This window comes from Scleropages formosus, chromosome 25 (assembly GCF_900964775.1).
Source record: "Scleropages formosus chromosome 25, fSclFor1.1, whole genome shotgun sequence".
NCBI classification, from domain to species: domain Eukaryota; kingdom Metazoa; phylum Chordata; class Actinopteri; order Osteoglossiformes; family Osteoglossidae; genus Scleropages; species Scleropages formosus.
In genome coordinates this window covers 5,225,840-5,242,099 of record NC_041830.1, presented here as the reverse complement: position 1 = coordinate 5,242,099, position 16,260 = coordinate 5,225,840, and the positions used below count along the sequence as shown (strand labels likewise).

Below are 16,260 nucleotides of genomic sequence, written 5' to 3'. Positions count from 1 at the left end.
GTAGTACAACAGTTACCAGTACACATTGTACTATGCGCAAAGGAGCACACAAATGGTTGAAGGCAAGAAATTCTGCATGTGACTGGTAGTGTGAGAGTAGGGTGAAGTGTACAGGTTTGTACTTTTAAATACTATTGCAAAATAGCATTCCACCTTTATTCAATTTGCTATTTTAAAATATTAGCATTTGAAATATAAGGATTATTTTTGAATTTTCCTTAATTTTTATGTCATTCTGTGTATAAACTTCATGAATGTTTGTCTAATAAAGTAAAACATGTTAATGTCATATTGGCACATTATTAACCCTTACTAACAGAATCAGAATGAGCTTTATTGCCAAGTATGTTCACACATGTAAGGAATTTGTCTTGGTGACAGAAACTTCCACAGCACAGACAGAATGACAGTGACAAGACACAGATGAGAAGATAGAATATGTAAATAAAGGATAAAAAATATAAAGTACACAATATACAAAAATAGTCACTAGACATATGTATGTACAAGTATGTTCTATATAAATACAAGGGAATGTAAGATGTGATAAATAGACATAAATAGTGTTGTGTATTGCGCTGGTTTACTCTCTAGGGGGGATTTAGCTGTTCATGAGGTAGATGGTCTGAGGAAAGAAACTTCTCTTGTGCCTGGCTGTCCTGGTGCTCAGTGCTCTGTAGCGCCGGCCAGATGGCAAAGGCTCGAAGAGGAAGTGGCCTGGATGTGAGGGGTCTACAATGATTTTGCTAGCCCTTTTACTGACTCTGGACGAGTACAGTTCTTGGAGAGCTGGGGGGGATGTGCCGATGATTCTTCCAGCAGTCCAAACTATCTGCTGTAATCTTCTGATGTCTGATTTCGTAGCTGAGCCGAACCAGACAGTTATAGAAGTGCAGAGGACAGACTCGATGACTGCGGAGTAGAATTGCATCAGTAGCTCCTGTGGCAGGTTGAACTTCCTCAGCTGGCGAAGGAAGTACAACCTCTGCTGGGCCTTCTTCACAATGGAGTCTATGTGGGGCTCCCACTTCAGATCCTGTGAGATGGTAGTGCCCAGGAACCTGAATGACTCCACTGTTGCCACAGTGCTGTTCATGATGGTGAGTGGGGATAATGCTGAGGTGTTTCTCCTGAAGTCTACGATCATCTCCACTGTTTTGAGCGTGTTCAGCTCCAGGTTGTTATGACTGCACCAGACAGCCAGCTCTTGGACCTCCTGTCTGTAAGCAGACTCGTCACCATCCCGGATGAGGCCGATGAGTGTGGTGTCGTCTGCAAACTTCAGGAGTTTGACAGAGGGGTCTTTTGCGGTGCAGTCGTTGGTGTACAGGGAGAAGAGCAGTGGGGAGAGCACACATCCCTGGGGGGCGCCAGTACTGATCGTGCGAGTATTGGATGAAAATTTTCCCAGCCTCACTAGCTGCTGCCTGTCTGTCAGGAAGTTGGTGATCCACCGACAGATGGGGGCGGGCACAGAGAGTTGGGTTAATTTGGACAGGAGGAGGTGTGGGATGATGGTGTTGAAGGCTGAGCTGAAGTCCACGAACAGGATTCTCGCATAAGTCCCTGGTTTGTCCAGATGTTGTAGAATGTAGTGCAGTCCCATGTTGACTGCATCATCCACAGACCTGTTTGCTCGATAAGCAAACTGCAGGGGGTCCAGCAAGGGTCCAGTGATGTCCTTCAGGTAGGCCAACACCAGTCTTTCAAATACCTTCATGACCACAAATGTTAAGGCGACAGGTCTGTAGCCATTAAGTCCTGTGATTTTGGGTTTCTTTGGGATGGGGATGACGGTGGAGCGTTTGAAGCAGGAAGGAACTTCGCACATCTCCAGTGATCTGTTGAAGATCTTTGTGAAGAGGGGTATAAGTATGAGTGGTGGGTAAGCATCTTGAAAATTTGAGTGAAAAATTTAATGTGATCCAGTATATTTTAAACCGTTACAGATTACTGCAAAAGGAATATAAATATGACTTGTATTCAAATCACTGGTTTAGTGCACAACGTCCTAGTTGACCACAGGAGATTTCTGCCACCGGAGGAAAAGATTTCGAAATATGCCTTGCACACGAAGGACTAAAATATTGGCGGGTTAAAAAAAAAAAAATGCCCATGTTTTTAAGAATGTGACTGAATCTGGCAGGGATCTTGGTTGACCGTAAATACGCAGAGCTACAGGCGGTTGAAGGACAAGGGGGTCTAGTTTGATTACTATTAATGACGCAGTACCGGAAGATGTTTTAGCGATGCGAGCTCAAACCATCCGTTAGTGGAGCATCCTTTGATAGCGCAGATGAACAAGTTTCGTAACACGCCGCTTTCCAAGCGCGGTGTTCCTCGAGTGGGTTGTTGACATGAGGATTTCACGGCAAATTCCACACGTGTCTTGTCGGGGTAGAGAACTACACAAGAAAGCAAGCGGACCTGTCGACTTAATGGGAACGTTCGTGAGCAGCGAATCTGATTGTGGTATATAGCGCACAATTAATCTGAAATCCATGTTCATATGGAAAAAAATATTGCCAGTGTCATAGTGGAAAAGACATTTCAAACATTGATGACTCTCCCAAGTGTATTTTCAGTTGGATGCGTTACTTTTATTACATATTATTTAATGGCTATATGCACATAGCAACTATCTGTTTGAAAAATCTTAAATTTCGAGACTGATCAGCAGATACACTTGGAGCATAATCAGTGGAGAGAATGAATATCGGAGCCATGCAAGTAGGAAAATGTACGCTATTTTAAGGGCACCATCCTTTCCTTATGTGCCAGTACTTTATTCCAAAATCTGTGCACATTTTGACCTCACTAGTTTCTGCGTTCTGTCTTTATAGGTTTTTGTTTTTTTTCCTCCCATTTCCAGCAGATTAAAAAGCCCGACTTCTGTACTTCCTGAGAGATGCCGTCGTGCTCGTTTCCTGCAAACTCTTTGACGCGCGCGTGAATTACAAATCTCATTTCCGGAAAAGTTGGGATATTTTCTGAAATGCAATAAAAACAGGAATCTGCAATTTGTTAATTCCCTTGAATCTTTATTTAACTGACAAAAGTACAAAAAAAGATTTTCAATGTTTTCACTGACAATTATTTTATATATGCAAATTTAGAATTTGATGCCCTCAACACCCTCAAAAAAAGTTGGGACAGAGGCATGTTTGCCACCATGTTACATCACCTTTCCTTTTAATTACTTTTTAATCGTTTGAGAACTGAGGATACTAATTGTTGTAGTTTTGCAAGTGGAATTTTTACCCATTTTTGTTTGATGCAACCCTTCTTCAACTGTTCAACAGTCCGTGGTCACTGTTGTCTGACTCTCCTCTTCATGATGTGCCATACATTTTCCATAGGAGACAGATCCAGACTGCTGGCAGGCGAGTCAAGCGCACGCACTCTGTGTCTACGAAGCCACGCTGTTGAAGCACGTGCAGAATGAGGCCTGGCAATTGTCTTGCTGAAATAACCGTGGACTTCCCGGGAAAAGACGTCGCCTCGATGGCAACATACGTGTCTCTAAAATCCCAATAGATGCCTCTGAGTCAATGGTACCTTCACACGTATGCAAGTCACCCATGCCATGGGCACTGATGTACCCTATACCATTACAGATGCTGACTTTTGCACCTTTCGCCGATGAGTCCGGATGGTCCTTTTCATCTCTGACACGGGGACCTCAGTGTTCGTTTTTCCGGAAAAGAAGCTGAAATTTTAACTCATCTGACCGCGGCAGACGTTGCCATTGCCTTTTGGTCTATCTGAGATGAACTCAGGTCCAGAGAACTTATTGGCGTTTCTACATAGAATTGATGTATGGCTTCCTCCTTGAGTAATAGAGTTTCAGGTTACATTTCTGGATGCAGCGGAGGACTGTGTTAAATGACAACGGTTTTCCGAAGTAATCCCTAGCTCATGCGGCTATATTTATCACAGTAGCATGATGGTTTCTCATGCAATGCTGTCTGAGGGCTTGAAAGTCATGCAGATTGGTTGTGGTGGTTTCTGGTCTTGCCCTTTATACACTGAGATTCCTCCAGATTCCCTGAATCTTTTCACAATATTATCTACTGTAGATGGCAAAAGACCCACATTCTTTGCAATCTTGCATTGAGAAATGTTCTTTTTGACAATTCTGTCAGGAAGTTTGGCACAAAGCGGTGAGCCACGAATCATCCTTGCTTCCAAAGACTCTGGCTTTGGTGGATGCTCCTTTTATACCCAGTGACGATACCCTTACCTGTTACTAATTAATCTGCTTACTGTGGAATCTTCCCAACAGTGTTACTTGAATATTCTATAAACTTTTCACTCTTATTTTGCTGCTGTCCCAACTTTTTTTTTTTTTTTTTTTGCGTGTGTTGCAGGAATCAAATTCTAAATTTGTTTATATTTACAAAATACAATTTAGCTGGTCAGCCAAAACATTAAAAGTCTTCTTTGTTCTTTTGTCAGTTAAATAAAAGTTCAAGAGAATTTATAAATTGCAGATTTTTGCCTTTATTGTACTTTAGAAAATATCCCAACTTTTCCAGAAATGGGGTTTGTACATTTAGACTTCGAGAAAGTTTTGAGCTCGCTAAAATGATTGATCCAGTCTGTATTGTAACATCCTTGTTCCCCAAAATACACAACGTACTGTACATTTTACAATACATTTACACACACATTTACCATACAATATGACTCGTGACATACAGAAGAAGTACATACTTCTGTACTGATGTTGATTGCAAAATATAAATGAAAAAAATAGTGGTTTGGGCCAAAACACCCAGGTTTTAACCCCTCTCCTGCTGCAGTGCCCTTGAGCATAGTATTACTCTGAATTTCTCAAACAAAAATCACCCAGCTGCGTTACATACTGTTAACAAGCATTGATACCTGTTTTTAAGATGCATTGTCTGAGACATAAGAGCGTGACTTTGTTTCATCTCTCCGTGACTATGAGTTGTCGTTTATGCAATAAGTGCTCAAATCATCCCTGACATCCAGGAGCAAAACTTTAAGCTCATTCACGGTACGTACCTTACTCAAGTGCGCCTTCACGGTAAATTTCAGTGAACATCTCAGCTAAGGGGCGACACGGTGGAGCGAGTAGTTCTGGAGCGTTAACATTATGGCCCGAACGTACGTTAACAGATCACGGGAACTTTTTAAATGTTGTGCTCAGCGGCTTTTGACCTTTCTCGGTCACAACAGCATTTCGACCGTAAAGGTAACGGTGCGAATTCTGGCAGGCAAATAGAATGTGTCCCTTTCACTATATATATACTACTTCTGCTCAGCAGATGTTAGGGGGTCTTTGGGGAAATGCAGCTGTTTGTCCTCCCTACGTAAGACGCTGCCCTAGTCCTGTTTGGTCTGAGCCTCTGCGCTCGTGGCCGTGTTCACGTCGTAACCTTTGAGCGTTACGGGCAGCACGTTTATTTTCTGGAATCCAGGATCCCCTTTAGGAAGGCAGTGTCAGACTCTGCTCATCCTTCTTAGGGGCTTGTGCAACTCGGCAGATAAGCAGAAAGCTCAGAGAATCACGTATTGCCTTGACATGCATGGGGGTCACCTTTTTTTTTTTAGGATTGCTGAGATTTAACCCTAAGGTAACTCTAAACCTTCAGACCTTGCGATGTCACTATATAATGTATGTGGGTGGGAAAAAAATCTACTATTCTATTCTATTTTATCTGCAGCTTATTTATATTCGGCCTGAATTTTACCAGCCTGCAGAGTTCCATACTGCGTTTGGCGACACATGCAAGCAGAAAAGAAGGGAGTCAGCAACAAATACACACACACAGACACACACACTGTCACTTCCACGCCCACAACACAAGCAACAACACCTGACTCTGCACTAGCTCCTCAGTAATCGCTCACCCTATAAAGACCCTCTTCAGCTCCCGTAACGTTGCGGAATCTCGTTTGGGACAACCGCCCTTCCTCACATTACTTCGCACACCCACTTACTCTACTCTCTGTTCACGATCTCCGGTTTTTGAACCCTTGCTTCGTTTCCCGACCACGTCCATGGATCCTCGTTCCTGTCCCGTTCGCCGATCGACCGACCCTTCGCTTGTCCCTGGCTTTGAGAACTCGCCTCTTCCCTCAACTTCAGACGAACAACGCTGCACTCGGGTTCAGCCGTCCCGGCTCCCTGTGTTCCGCGTGACACACACATCATCTGAAACCGCTCGTTTCATACGTGGTCACGGGGAGCCAGAGCCTAACCCAGCAACACAGGGCGTAAGGCTGGAGGGGGAGGGGACAAACCCAGGATGGGATGCCAGTCCATCACAAGGCACCCCAAATGGGACTCAAACCTCAGACCTACTGGAGAGCAGGACCCGGTCAAACCCACTGTGCCACCGCACCCCCCTCAGCAACATATATACAAACTGCAAAATTTGGAAGATACTATGGTTTCATTGAATCATGCTAGAAAGGGCATTTTACTTATCGTGAGTTACGATTCTGATGTTTGGGAGTGCGGACTTCTCCGAGACTGAAACCACCCTTAGAAGCTCCTTGGCTCAATTCACAAGGCATGGGCTACCAGATAGAGTCGTACCAGACAATGGCCCCCGGTGTGGCAGTGAATAATTCTGTCTGCCCTCTAAAAAATTAGGGTTCTGAGCATACAACATTGACAATTTACTGTAAGAATTCTCAAGAATTTGTGCAAAGAGGCAAATCATGGTGCAGATGGTGCAGACCGCTGGAAAGATACCCTGCACTGGAAAAACATGCCTATGAAGTCAAGGGGAGCAGTCCAGCAAAAAGCTTGATGTCCAGATGGCTGCAAACCTCACTGCCCTCGAACCTTAGCCTGCTATGGCCGCATGTGAACACTGATGTTCCTGTTCTGTTGAGGCAGTAACAGCAGTTCACCAAGGTAGTTGAGACTGGGTAGTACGAGCAGAATCCCTCAAAGCAGCCGGGGAAACCTCAGTCTCGTTGTGTTGTGGGCGAAAGAAACGGCCAATAAAAAGATTTAATTTGTAATGCTGCAAATGTCTTCATTAGAGACTAACAAAAACGAAAGATTTATTTTTAATTAGCAAGTGACTATGTGAAGTTTTTAATGTTCTTGTGTTCATGTGAGCTTCCTCTGGGCGCTCTGGTTTCCTCTCACATGCTCTTTTGTCAAAGAGAAGGTTAAAAGCTTTCCTAAAAGTAACTTATGTATTTCCATATCCAGGAAATCACATTTTCCACTAGATTCCACTTCCAAGAATTACTGAACAATCAGGGTCCAAGAGCACAATCGTCCTGCTAGATGTACAGACGTTCTACACTAAATAAATGTACAGCTGTATAACTACCACTTTGTTTATCTAAAAAAAGACACTAGGGATGTACTGAGCCATTAAATCCTTCCCACAACTCTCTGCTTGTGAAACGAAGTCTTCCAGAAAAGTGATGACTAAAAGATTGTGTGGAACATACATATTTCTGCAGCTGTTGAGCTACATGGGAACAGGATGTGTGGCTACAGGAACAAGTTGAGCTCTCAAGGGCCTGACATAAACACATATTCCTGGAACTGGGGTTGCTGGAAATTAGTCTGCCGATAAGTCTAAGGAAGCGAGGCCAATATATCTAATTCGCCTCTTTCCTCTATATTCCCATTTGAAAGTGAGAGGAAGGGAAAGCAAAAAAGCAGTGGCTAAAAATATTTGATCTTGATTTTTGTATTATTTAGGGGAAAGGACAGTAGTGGAAGGGGGGGGTGCGGTGGCACAGTGGGTTTTACCGGGTCCTGCTCTCCAGTGGGTCTGGGGTTTGAATCCTGCTTGAGGTGCCTTGCGATGGACTGGCGTCCTGTCCTGGGTGTGTCCCCTCCCCCTCCAGCCTCACCACCCTGTGTTGCCGGGTTAGGCTCCGGTTCCCCGTGACCCTGTATGGGACAAGCAGTTCAGCCAATGTGTATGTGTGTGACAGTAGTGGAAAAATCTTCACTTTTCTATATGACCTTGAGTTTTTACTCAAGCAAATGTTTATATGTGTTTCACTGAGCACATGAGAACAAAAGACAACATCAGGCAGGACCTTTGCTTGCATTTCCTCCTGCCTCTTGGCTGAGCTGCGTCTATTTAGTCGTCCAGTGCTGGTCTGAGGGTTTCGAGGTAAAAACGATGTACAGGTGTATAAATTCCACTGCCCACTCCTTGCTGGAGCTGCTTACTGTGAATTGGAGAAATTGAATGAAAAATGGCCTGTTCTATTCATAAATGTATGAATTCCTCTCATATTATATTTACATTACATCTGATTTAAGCGGGGGGTGCGGTGGTGCAATGGGTTGGACCAGGTCCTGCTCTCCAGTGGGTCTGGGGTTCAAGTCCCGCTTGGGGTGCCTTGCGACGGAGTGGCGTCCTCTCCTGGGTGTGTCCCCTCCCCCTCCGGCCTTATGCCCTGTGTTGCCGGGTTAGGCTCCTGTTTGCTGCGACCCCATAGGGGACAAGCAGTTCCGAGTGTGTGTGTGCATTTGATTTATTCACTTAGCAGGCGCTTTTTGCCAAAGCCACTTACAATGGATACTATGTGTTCCCAGCCCACACACCTTATTCACCATGGTGATTTACACTGCTAGATACACTACTTATTGCAGTTTGCCTCTGTGACAAGTTGTGTTTCCAGAATCATCGTGCGTGTATGAATTCATCACTTTTCATCTGTTGTGAAATTCACTCTGACCCTTCGCTTCGGAGAAGTGTGTGTGTGTGAGATTAAATGCATGTGAAGTTATGCCGAGACTAAATCACTTAGACAAGCAAGGACTCGGACATTGATTTATCAGCTGATGCTACAGACAGTGACAGAAGCTTTAAAAGACACTCAGGAAGAAATTGGAGGAATTAGGCACGGAAGGAAGGGGTGCGTTGGTGGGGGGGATGGACTCTCTATGGCGGGGGGTCCGAGGGCCGGCGCTACGCGTACGAGCACGAGCCTGAGCTCCGTTTTCGCGCACAGCAGGAGACTCGGAGTCGGAGCCGCTTGGTAAGTGACTTCATCAACAGCGGCGCCTTTTTTATTCTCCTTTCACGACACGTTTGTTGTACCGTGACCGTAATTTACGTAAACTACCAGCACGTTCGTTTCGTGCATTTCTTCCTCAGGCTGCTACACGTAAAGCGGGTACTGGCGGTTGGGAAACTTTCCCGGAAAGTGCTCGCGGCCTTTTTTTTATTTTTTACTTTCAAACTTTATTTGATAAAGTTATCAATAATACACAACTAAAACAAATACGTTGAAATCCACAATCAAACAAACCCAACACCACTTTCCCACAGTTGGTCAACAAAGTTACCAAACAACCATTACATAAAATACATTGTCAAGACAAACAAAGTCTTTCCCATAACAATCCCTTTCCGGCTTCAAGAAATATAACTGACCCATGTCTTCCTCACACCAACATACCGAAAGGACTGTCCCCCAGTAGCAGCTCAACCGAAGTCATCATCATAATACACGCTTCCTTCAAAACACATAAAATACTTCTAAATTAAGGGGGGGGCGGCGCAGTGGGTTGGACCAGGGTCCTGCTCTCCAGTGGGTCTGGGGTTCGAGTCCCGCTTGGGGTGCCTTGCGACGGACCGGCATCCCGTCCTGGGTGCATCCCCTCTCCCTCCGGCCTTACGCCCTGTGTTGCCGGCTTGGCTCCATAGGGGACAAGCAGTTCTGAAAATATGTGTGTATTTCTAAATTACAGCATAAAATTTGATCATACCCCTAAAAACAAACATACACATGAATAATCAGCAATATAAGAACTCAAAGTGCACAAAAACACCAAATAAAACAATACCATTAAACTCTATACCCATAATCTTAATCAACAGGCTTAAAACAGTACAAAATGCTGGAGAATTCCCCAGGTCACTCCCAGCCCCCCTACTGCGCCCCACGGTTGAAGGGCTTCCCTCGGAACTCCCCAGAATTCCCCTCTCAGACACTTAACATAAACAGAATGACAAACCAATCAGCACAAGACACACACAAACACTATTTACACCATGCTGGTTTAACTCCCTTCAGTGCCGATACATTATAACAGTATTATATAGCTGCACGACGCTAACTGAGCCTCTCCTCACCATGGCGAGAGTTATATCCCCTAGGTGAGGAAGCAACCGTAGACGCATCCCAAAGCTATGTTGTAGACACCACCGATTCACCAACAGAAGCACCAGAATTGAGTAGGTACTAACTAGTTGTTTTTTTTTTTTATTTATTAAAAAAAAAAAAAATATTAGCATACAAATGTTACCATGTCATGATACAATTACATTATAAGTCTGTCATTTTTTTTTTTTTTGTAAGTAGCTTAATAGTAGTGTTCAATTTAATAATAAGAAGTGTTTCTTGATTGGTTTGTTTGTCTAAACTGTAGAGCATGAAAAGGAAAGCAGGGGAAGATAGGAAGATACTCTCCTTTTTTACAAGCTGAGGACTAGTAGCAGCGGAACTGAAAATGAGAAAGAGGCAGGGAACTGAATGCTACGGAGAGGTATGAAGAAGCAGGGGAAATGTGTGCTGCTAAGAGACAAGGAGGAAGCGGTGATACAGTCGAGAGGAGCTTGCGGAGAAGCTCTGCAGAGACAACACACTTCGGACCAGAGATGAGCAAAAACATGTAGTCGGTCGTTGCTCACCACGTATGTAGGTTACATCAGTTGTATCTGCAAACATAAAAAAAAATTGTTTCCAATACCCAATTTGCATCATTAGCATTTAAATATACAAATAACATAGAATAAGGATCATATTAAATTATAATATGTTTTTACAGACATTTTAACTTAAACTGCTAGATACATTACTTACAATGGGTCACTCATCCATACATCAGTGGAACACACTTTCTCTCTCTATCTCTCTGTCAGTCACACACTATGGGTGAACCTGAACAGCATGTCTTTGGACTGTGGGAGGAAACCAGAGCACCCGGAGGAAGCCCACGTGCCGATTTTTATTATTATTATTATTGATGATTTAATTATGTTTTGGGGGGCTTGAATTTTTCTGAACGACATTTTCCTCTGATGAAATAAGTAAGGAAAACATTTTATGGTTAATAGAGTCCATTTTATAGTCACTACGTAGTGAACTAGGCAAGTAAACTGCATTAGTGGATTTAACCCACTGGTAGAAATGGTACCTTGACTGTCATAATGTGGTGTATCAGCTCCACTTGCTGAATACATTCTGGACAGCATTTTTATAATATAATATAATATACATTGTTCTTTGTAGTTGCATCCACACTTTAGAGGGTTCCCCCCCCCCCCCCCCCCCACACCAATTTGGACCTTGAGCTTTAATTTCTAATCAGGTTCGAAAGTGATCACAGGTTTTTCACCAAGTCCATGGTTAAAAAAATAATGTACACTATAACTAGATTGTTTTCCAGGGTTAGGGTTGTTTCTTATTGTGCCTTAAAATGGTATAAAACAAAAGGACCCTGAGAAAACAGTTGTGATGCTATGAAACAGACCCCTTACCTTCATGGCACATTAAAATTCACAATTTCCTCAGCATTTCTTTCGTTTTGTTCTGTCTGCTTTTTTTGTAAATCATTCTGTTTTGTATTTGTATTATTAAGATTTTAATTGAAATACATAAAAAAAAAAAATAAATTCTCAAAACTCTGAAAAACAAGGAGTATCTGAGAGTTCTATCCTGAGAAGCTGTGACCAGCCTGGATTTATGAAGAGATTTGATTCATTCCTTTCGCTGTCAGACATACAAGTGACGGTAACAACCAGAAAATGTGAGCTTAAAGGACATATGGTTTATGTTAAGTTATTTTTTAAAAATTGTTTATATACCATGGGGGTCACAGTGGTGCAGCAGGTTTGGCTGGGTCCTACTCTCCGGTGGGTCTGGGGTTCGCGTCCCGTTTGGGGTGCCTTGCGACAGACTGGAGTCCCGTCCGGGGTGCGTCCCCTCCCCCTCCAGCCTTACGCCCTGTGTTGCCGGGTTAGGCTCCATTTTGCCGCAATCCCGCTTTGGATAAGCGTTTTCAGACAATGTGTGTCTATTTACATACCTTTATAATAACAATTGTAATACTGACATAACATAAAACTCCTTAAACTGGTTAACCTGAAGATGAAATTAGGGAAAATGTCTGTTTTTCAGCTAAAAACACCACATATTTCATGTTTTCCTGATGATTCTCTATCCCTTCTCATACAGCGAAACAGGTCAAAGAAATTCCAGAGGGAGCAACTGAAGTCCACAGCTGGAAAGTTTTTTTTGCTTTTGACTTAAACGTTCAAATTTTTAGTTTCATCTGTCAGAGAAACCAGTTCAGCGAAGTTTCTGCTTTTTATGCGTTTTGCTGCTTAAATTTAACTCCTGCCTCTCACGTCCTACTGAAATCACAGTGCAAGTTCTGTCCCCAGAAATTCTCCGGGTACTTCTTCACTTGTGCAGGCGACTCGTATCCTTCGTGGTTTGGATCGACCTTCGAGAAAACTCTCCAGAAAGCCAGAGCACGTACGTTATCCAGCATGGCAGGGCAGAGCTCCTTGCTGTATGGGCTTTTTGACTCTCTGCACCCCCGCTCCCCACTCCTGGGCCGCTTCTGGGTCCTTCTGCTGATGCTCCTGCGCATCGTTCTCCTGGGCACTGTGGCCAGTAACTTGTTCGCTGATGACTCAATGGAGTTAACTTGCAATGTACACGAACCAGGCTGCTCGACTGGTTGTTAGTTTTCTCTTCCCCATATCCATGTACCGACTTTGGATCTCGCAAGCTGCGTTGACTGCCACACCGACGTTCTTCTTTCTCGTCTACGCCACTCACCACAAGAACAAGGCCAACGCCAGAGAGGACCTTCACCTGCACCGCCTCTACGTTGTCAACGTAGCCTGTCGACTTCTGACCGAGTTGGTTCTGTTATTTATCCGGTGTTGGTTCTATGGTTTCAAGGTGGAAGGTGTTCTCAGATGCACCGCTATTCCCTGCCCTCACGCAGTGAACTGCTTCCTCTTTAAATCCAGCGAGAAAACCTTCCTCCTCAGGTTTTTCTTTGCTGTCGGCTTGCTGTTGGTTGCGTCCAACATTGCAGAGCTGGTACAGTTGGTTCGAAGGCGGCAAGAACCTGCGCAGTCTGGCTCAGGAGGAAGTCTGCTGACGGGAGCAAACGAATTTTACCTCCTAAACGTAACACCCCAAGCAAGTGAAATTTTGCATACAGGGAATGCACCGTCTTACGAAGAAGCAGTCTCGGCATAATATGAGAAGAAGAAAAACGCTGCAGAGATTTTAACTTTGCCAAGTCCTCAAATCTCAAAAGGTTAACAAGTTTTTTGAAAAGGACTTTTTTTTCCCTTTTCTTTTCTGCTTTGCTTACTCAATCTTGATTGAAAGTAAGCCTTGATGGAACGACACTGGATGGAACACACATTTTGTCACATTTTCTCTAGTTCAATGGGTTATGAAGAATGAAGACCTTGCGATAGTTTACGTTCTTCACAAATGTACAAGGTTGGCCCAGCAAAGAGGCCTGGTATTTTTAAAAGTGCAACTTTTAACTTTTTTACTAACTGACAGCTGTCTGAATTAGCAGCTTTTACTAAAATTACATGTAATACCTGTTTTCACGTTTTAAGTACCAATATAAATTCGCTCACTTCTTTTTAACCACTAACCCTTGTTAAGGTTGAGGCAGTTCAGAGTCAATCCTGGAATTACTTGGCACTAGGCAAGTAGGGATATACCCTGGGCAACATGCCACTCTATCACAGGGTGGTCACACACATTCACACACACTACAGATCAGTTCACCTGAAACACATCTTCTCAATGTGGGCGGAAAACAGAACACCTGGAAGAAACTCAAGTGAACACTGACAGAACGTGCAAAGTCCACAGAGACCGAGGTGTTTCAAAACTACACCCGAACAGCCCTGATGTTGTGAGCAGTACACGGTGCCGCTATGCCACCTACCTATAAAACCTGTATGCTAATACTGTAATACAGCACATAAAAGGGGAAAAAAACTGAATTATTGAAATTCCTGTTTTTCTTTTTAATGAAAATAACTAAACTTCTCTTTGTAATCAGGTAATGCAATTATTTTGTTTACAGCACTGAGGTGGCCTATAATAAAGTTATAATTTTTTTGTTCTTTTATTCGTATGAAATCATTTCCAACATGAAAGTGTAAATTTACATTTTACCATAATCACTAAAAACCAAACCTGACTGAACTCAAATTCATATAAACACATCATGCCGTCATCAAGAGTATTTCCTGACTACCTCTGCAGAAATATTGTAAAGCTATATAGCCATTTCTAAGGCTCTGAATCACAATGAAGCCAACTGCCAGAGTAATGCTCACCAAATGGAGAAAGAGCGAGATGACAATGAATCTGCCTTGGCATAATTATCCTACCATCTGCCCATGTCTCCTTGAGCAAGGGGTAAAAATCATCAATGAGATGAAAAAGAGCCCTAGAGCAAAATCTAGGGGATTACAGGTCTCTCCTGCCTTAGCTAAAAGGTACTGCTAATGAGTTCACAATTAGAAAAAACACTGTGCGGAAATGGGAAACGTGGAAGAACAAAGAGAAGGTTCACCGAAGGCAACCAAACACAGCAGTCCACTGTAAGAACATTCGTACCAACGGTAAAGCATGGTGGTGGTAGTGTTAGCATTACGGTGTGTAGATGTTTGGCTGTCTTTGGACATGGATGACTTGGTTTCGCTGTAAAAATATTTTCTAGAAGGATATTAGGCCATCCGTCAGTGACCTGAAGCTGAAACGCAGCTGGGTAATGCAGCAAGACTTTGATCCCAAGCAAACAAACAAGTCAAAATTGGAATGGCTGAAAAAAAAAAGTCATAAAATGGCATATTTGGTCCAAACCTGACCCCTGAGATGTGGCGAGACAGAAAAAAAAAGCAGTTCACGCTCAGTAAGCGCCAATGCTGTTGAACTAAAGCGGTTCTGCACTAGAAGGGAAGACCAAGATTTCTCTAAAAGACTGTGGTTGAGCCCTGGAAAACTGCTACAGGGAGCTTTTAACACTCGCTCTCCATGCAGACGTTGCAAATTAGCATCAGCTGGTGTAGATTTTTCTTATTGCCAATATTAATTTGGCCCTAGGAAGATTAATTGCATTTATCAGACCAGGTAAAGGGGGGCACAGTGGTGCAGCGGGTTGGGCCGGGTCCTGCTCTCTGGTGGGTCTGGGGTTCGAGTCCCGCCTGGGGTGCCTTGTGATGGACTGGCGTCCCGTCCTGGGTGTGTCCCCTTCTCCGCCAGCCTGGTGCCCTGTGTTGCCTGGTTAGGCTCCAGCTCGCTGCAACCCCCACCTGGGACAAGCGGTTTCAGGCAATATGTGTGTGTGTGTGATATCAGGTGAAGGTGGCGCTACCTGGTTTTATACAACCAATTACAGACTGAGAGGGGGTAATTGGTGAGAAATTACACACATTATTAACCATGTTTTTATGTTACTTGTTTACTTGGGCTTCTTTTGTCTAAAATTAGGCTTTGGCTGAAAATAAGACCAAAATCAGCAAAAAAAAAAAATTGCTGAAAATAATGTAGTGCAAGTAATTTCAGGGCCCTATAACTACTATAGTACGCTACCCCTATACACTTTATAAGGTTTTAAAGCAAACTTCAGAAAAAAGGATTAAACCACCACCAGCAAGCTGTGCATCACAAAGTATTTCAACCATCATAAACCTTTAAAGTGCTGCTTATTGCACCCAACAAGAAGCTCTTTACCACTTGTCTTCTTCTGTGATGTCTGTTTGAACTCAGTTGTACTCTGCTAAAGTAGTTTTTCCACACACAGTCTGAAACTGCTTGTCCTGAGCAGGGTCACAGCAAACCAGAGTCTAACCTGGCAACACAGGGCATAAGGCTGGAGGGGGAGGGGACACACCCAGGGCAGGACACCAGTCCATCGCAAGGCACCCCAAGCAGGACTCGAACCCCAGACCCACCACAGAGGAGGACCCAGCCACACCACCACACCACTGTGCCATGTGCCTAGATACCTAGTTGTGGCCTTGTGATGGACTGGTGTCCCGTCCTGGGTGTGTTGCCTTGCACCCTGTGTTGCCGGGTTAGGCTCTGGTTTGCTGCTACCCTACTTGGGACTAGCGGTTTCAGACAGTGTGTGTGTGTGTGATTAGTCATGTTTAAAAGTACCTTTGTTTTGGTATTTTAATTAATTTTAGGTGAGGTATTTGCCCTGAAACCATTTTTTCATAGCTAATA

The 16,260-nt window shown here is 43.6% G+C and overlaps 1 protein-coding gene across 1 annotated transcript; it reads left to right on the top strand.

Annotated features, from left to right (window-relative positions):
- The first annotated feature begins 12,524 nt into the window (after positions 1-12,524).
- On the top strand, positions 12,525-13,728 carry LOC114909458 (gap junction delta-3 protein-like). Its single transcript, XM_029248972.1, is given in 3 exon segments — positions 12,525-12,721; positions 12,723-13,089; positions 13,678-13,728. Coding segments are annotated over 3 exon segments (615 nt in total).
- The last annotated feature ends 2,532 nt before the right edge of the window (positions 13,729-16,260 follow it).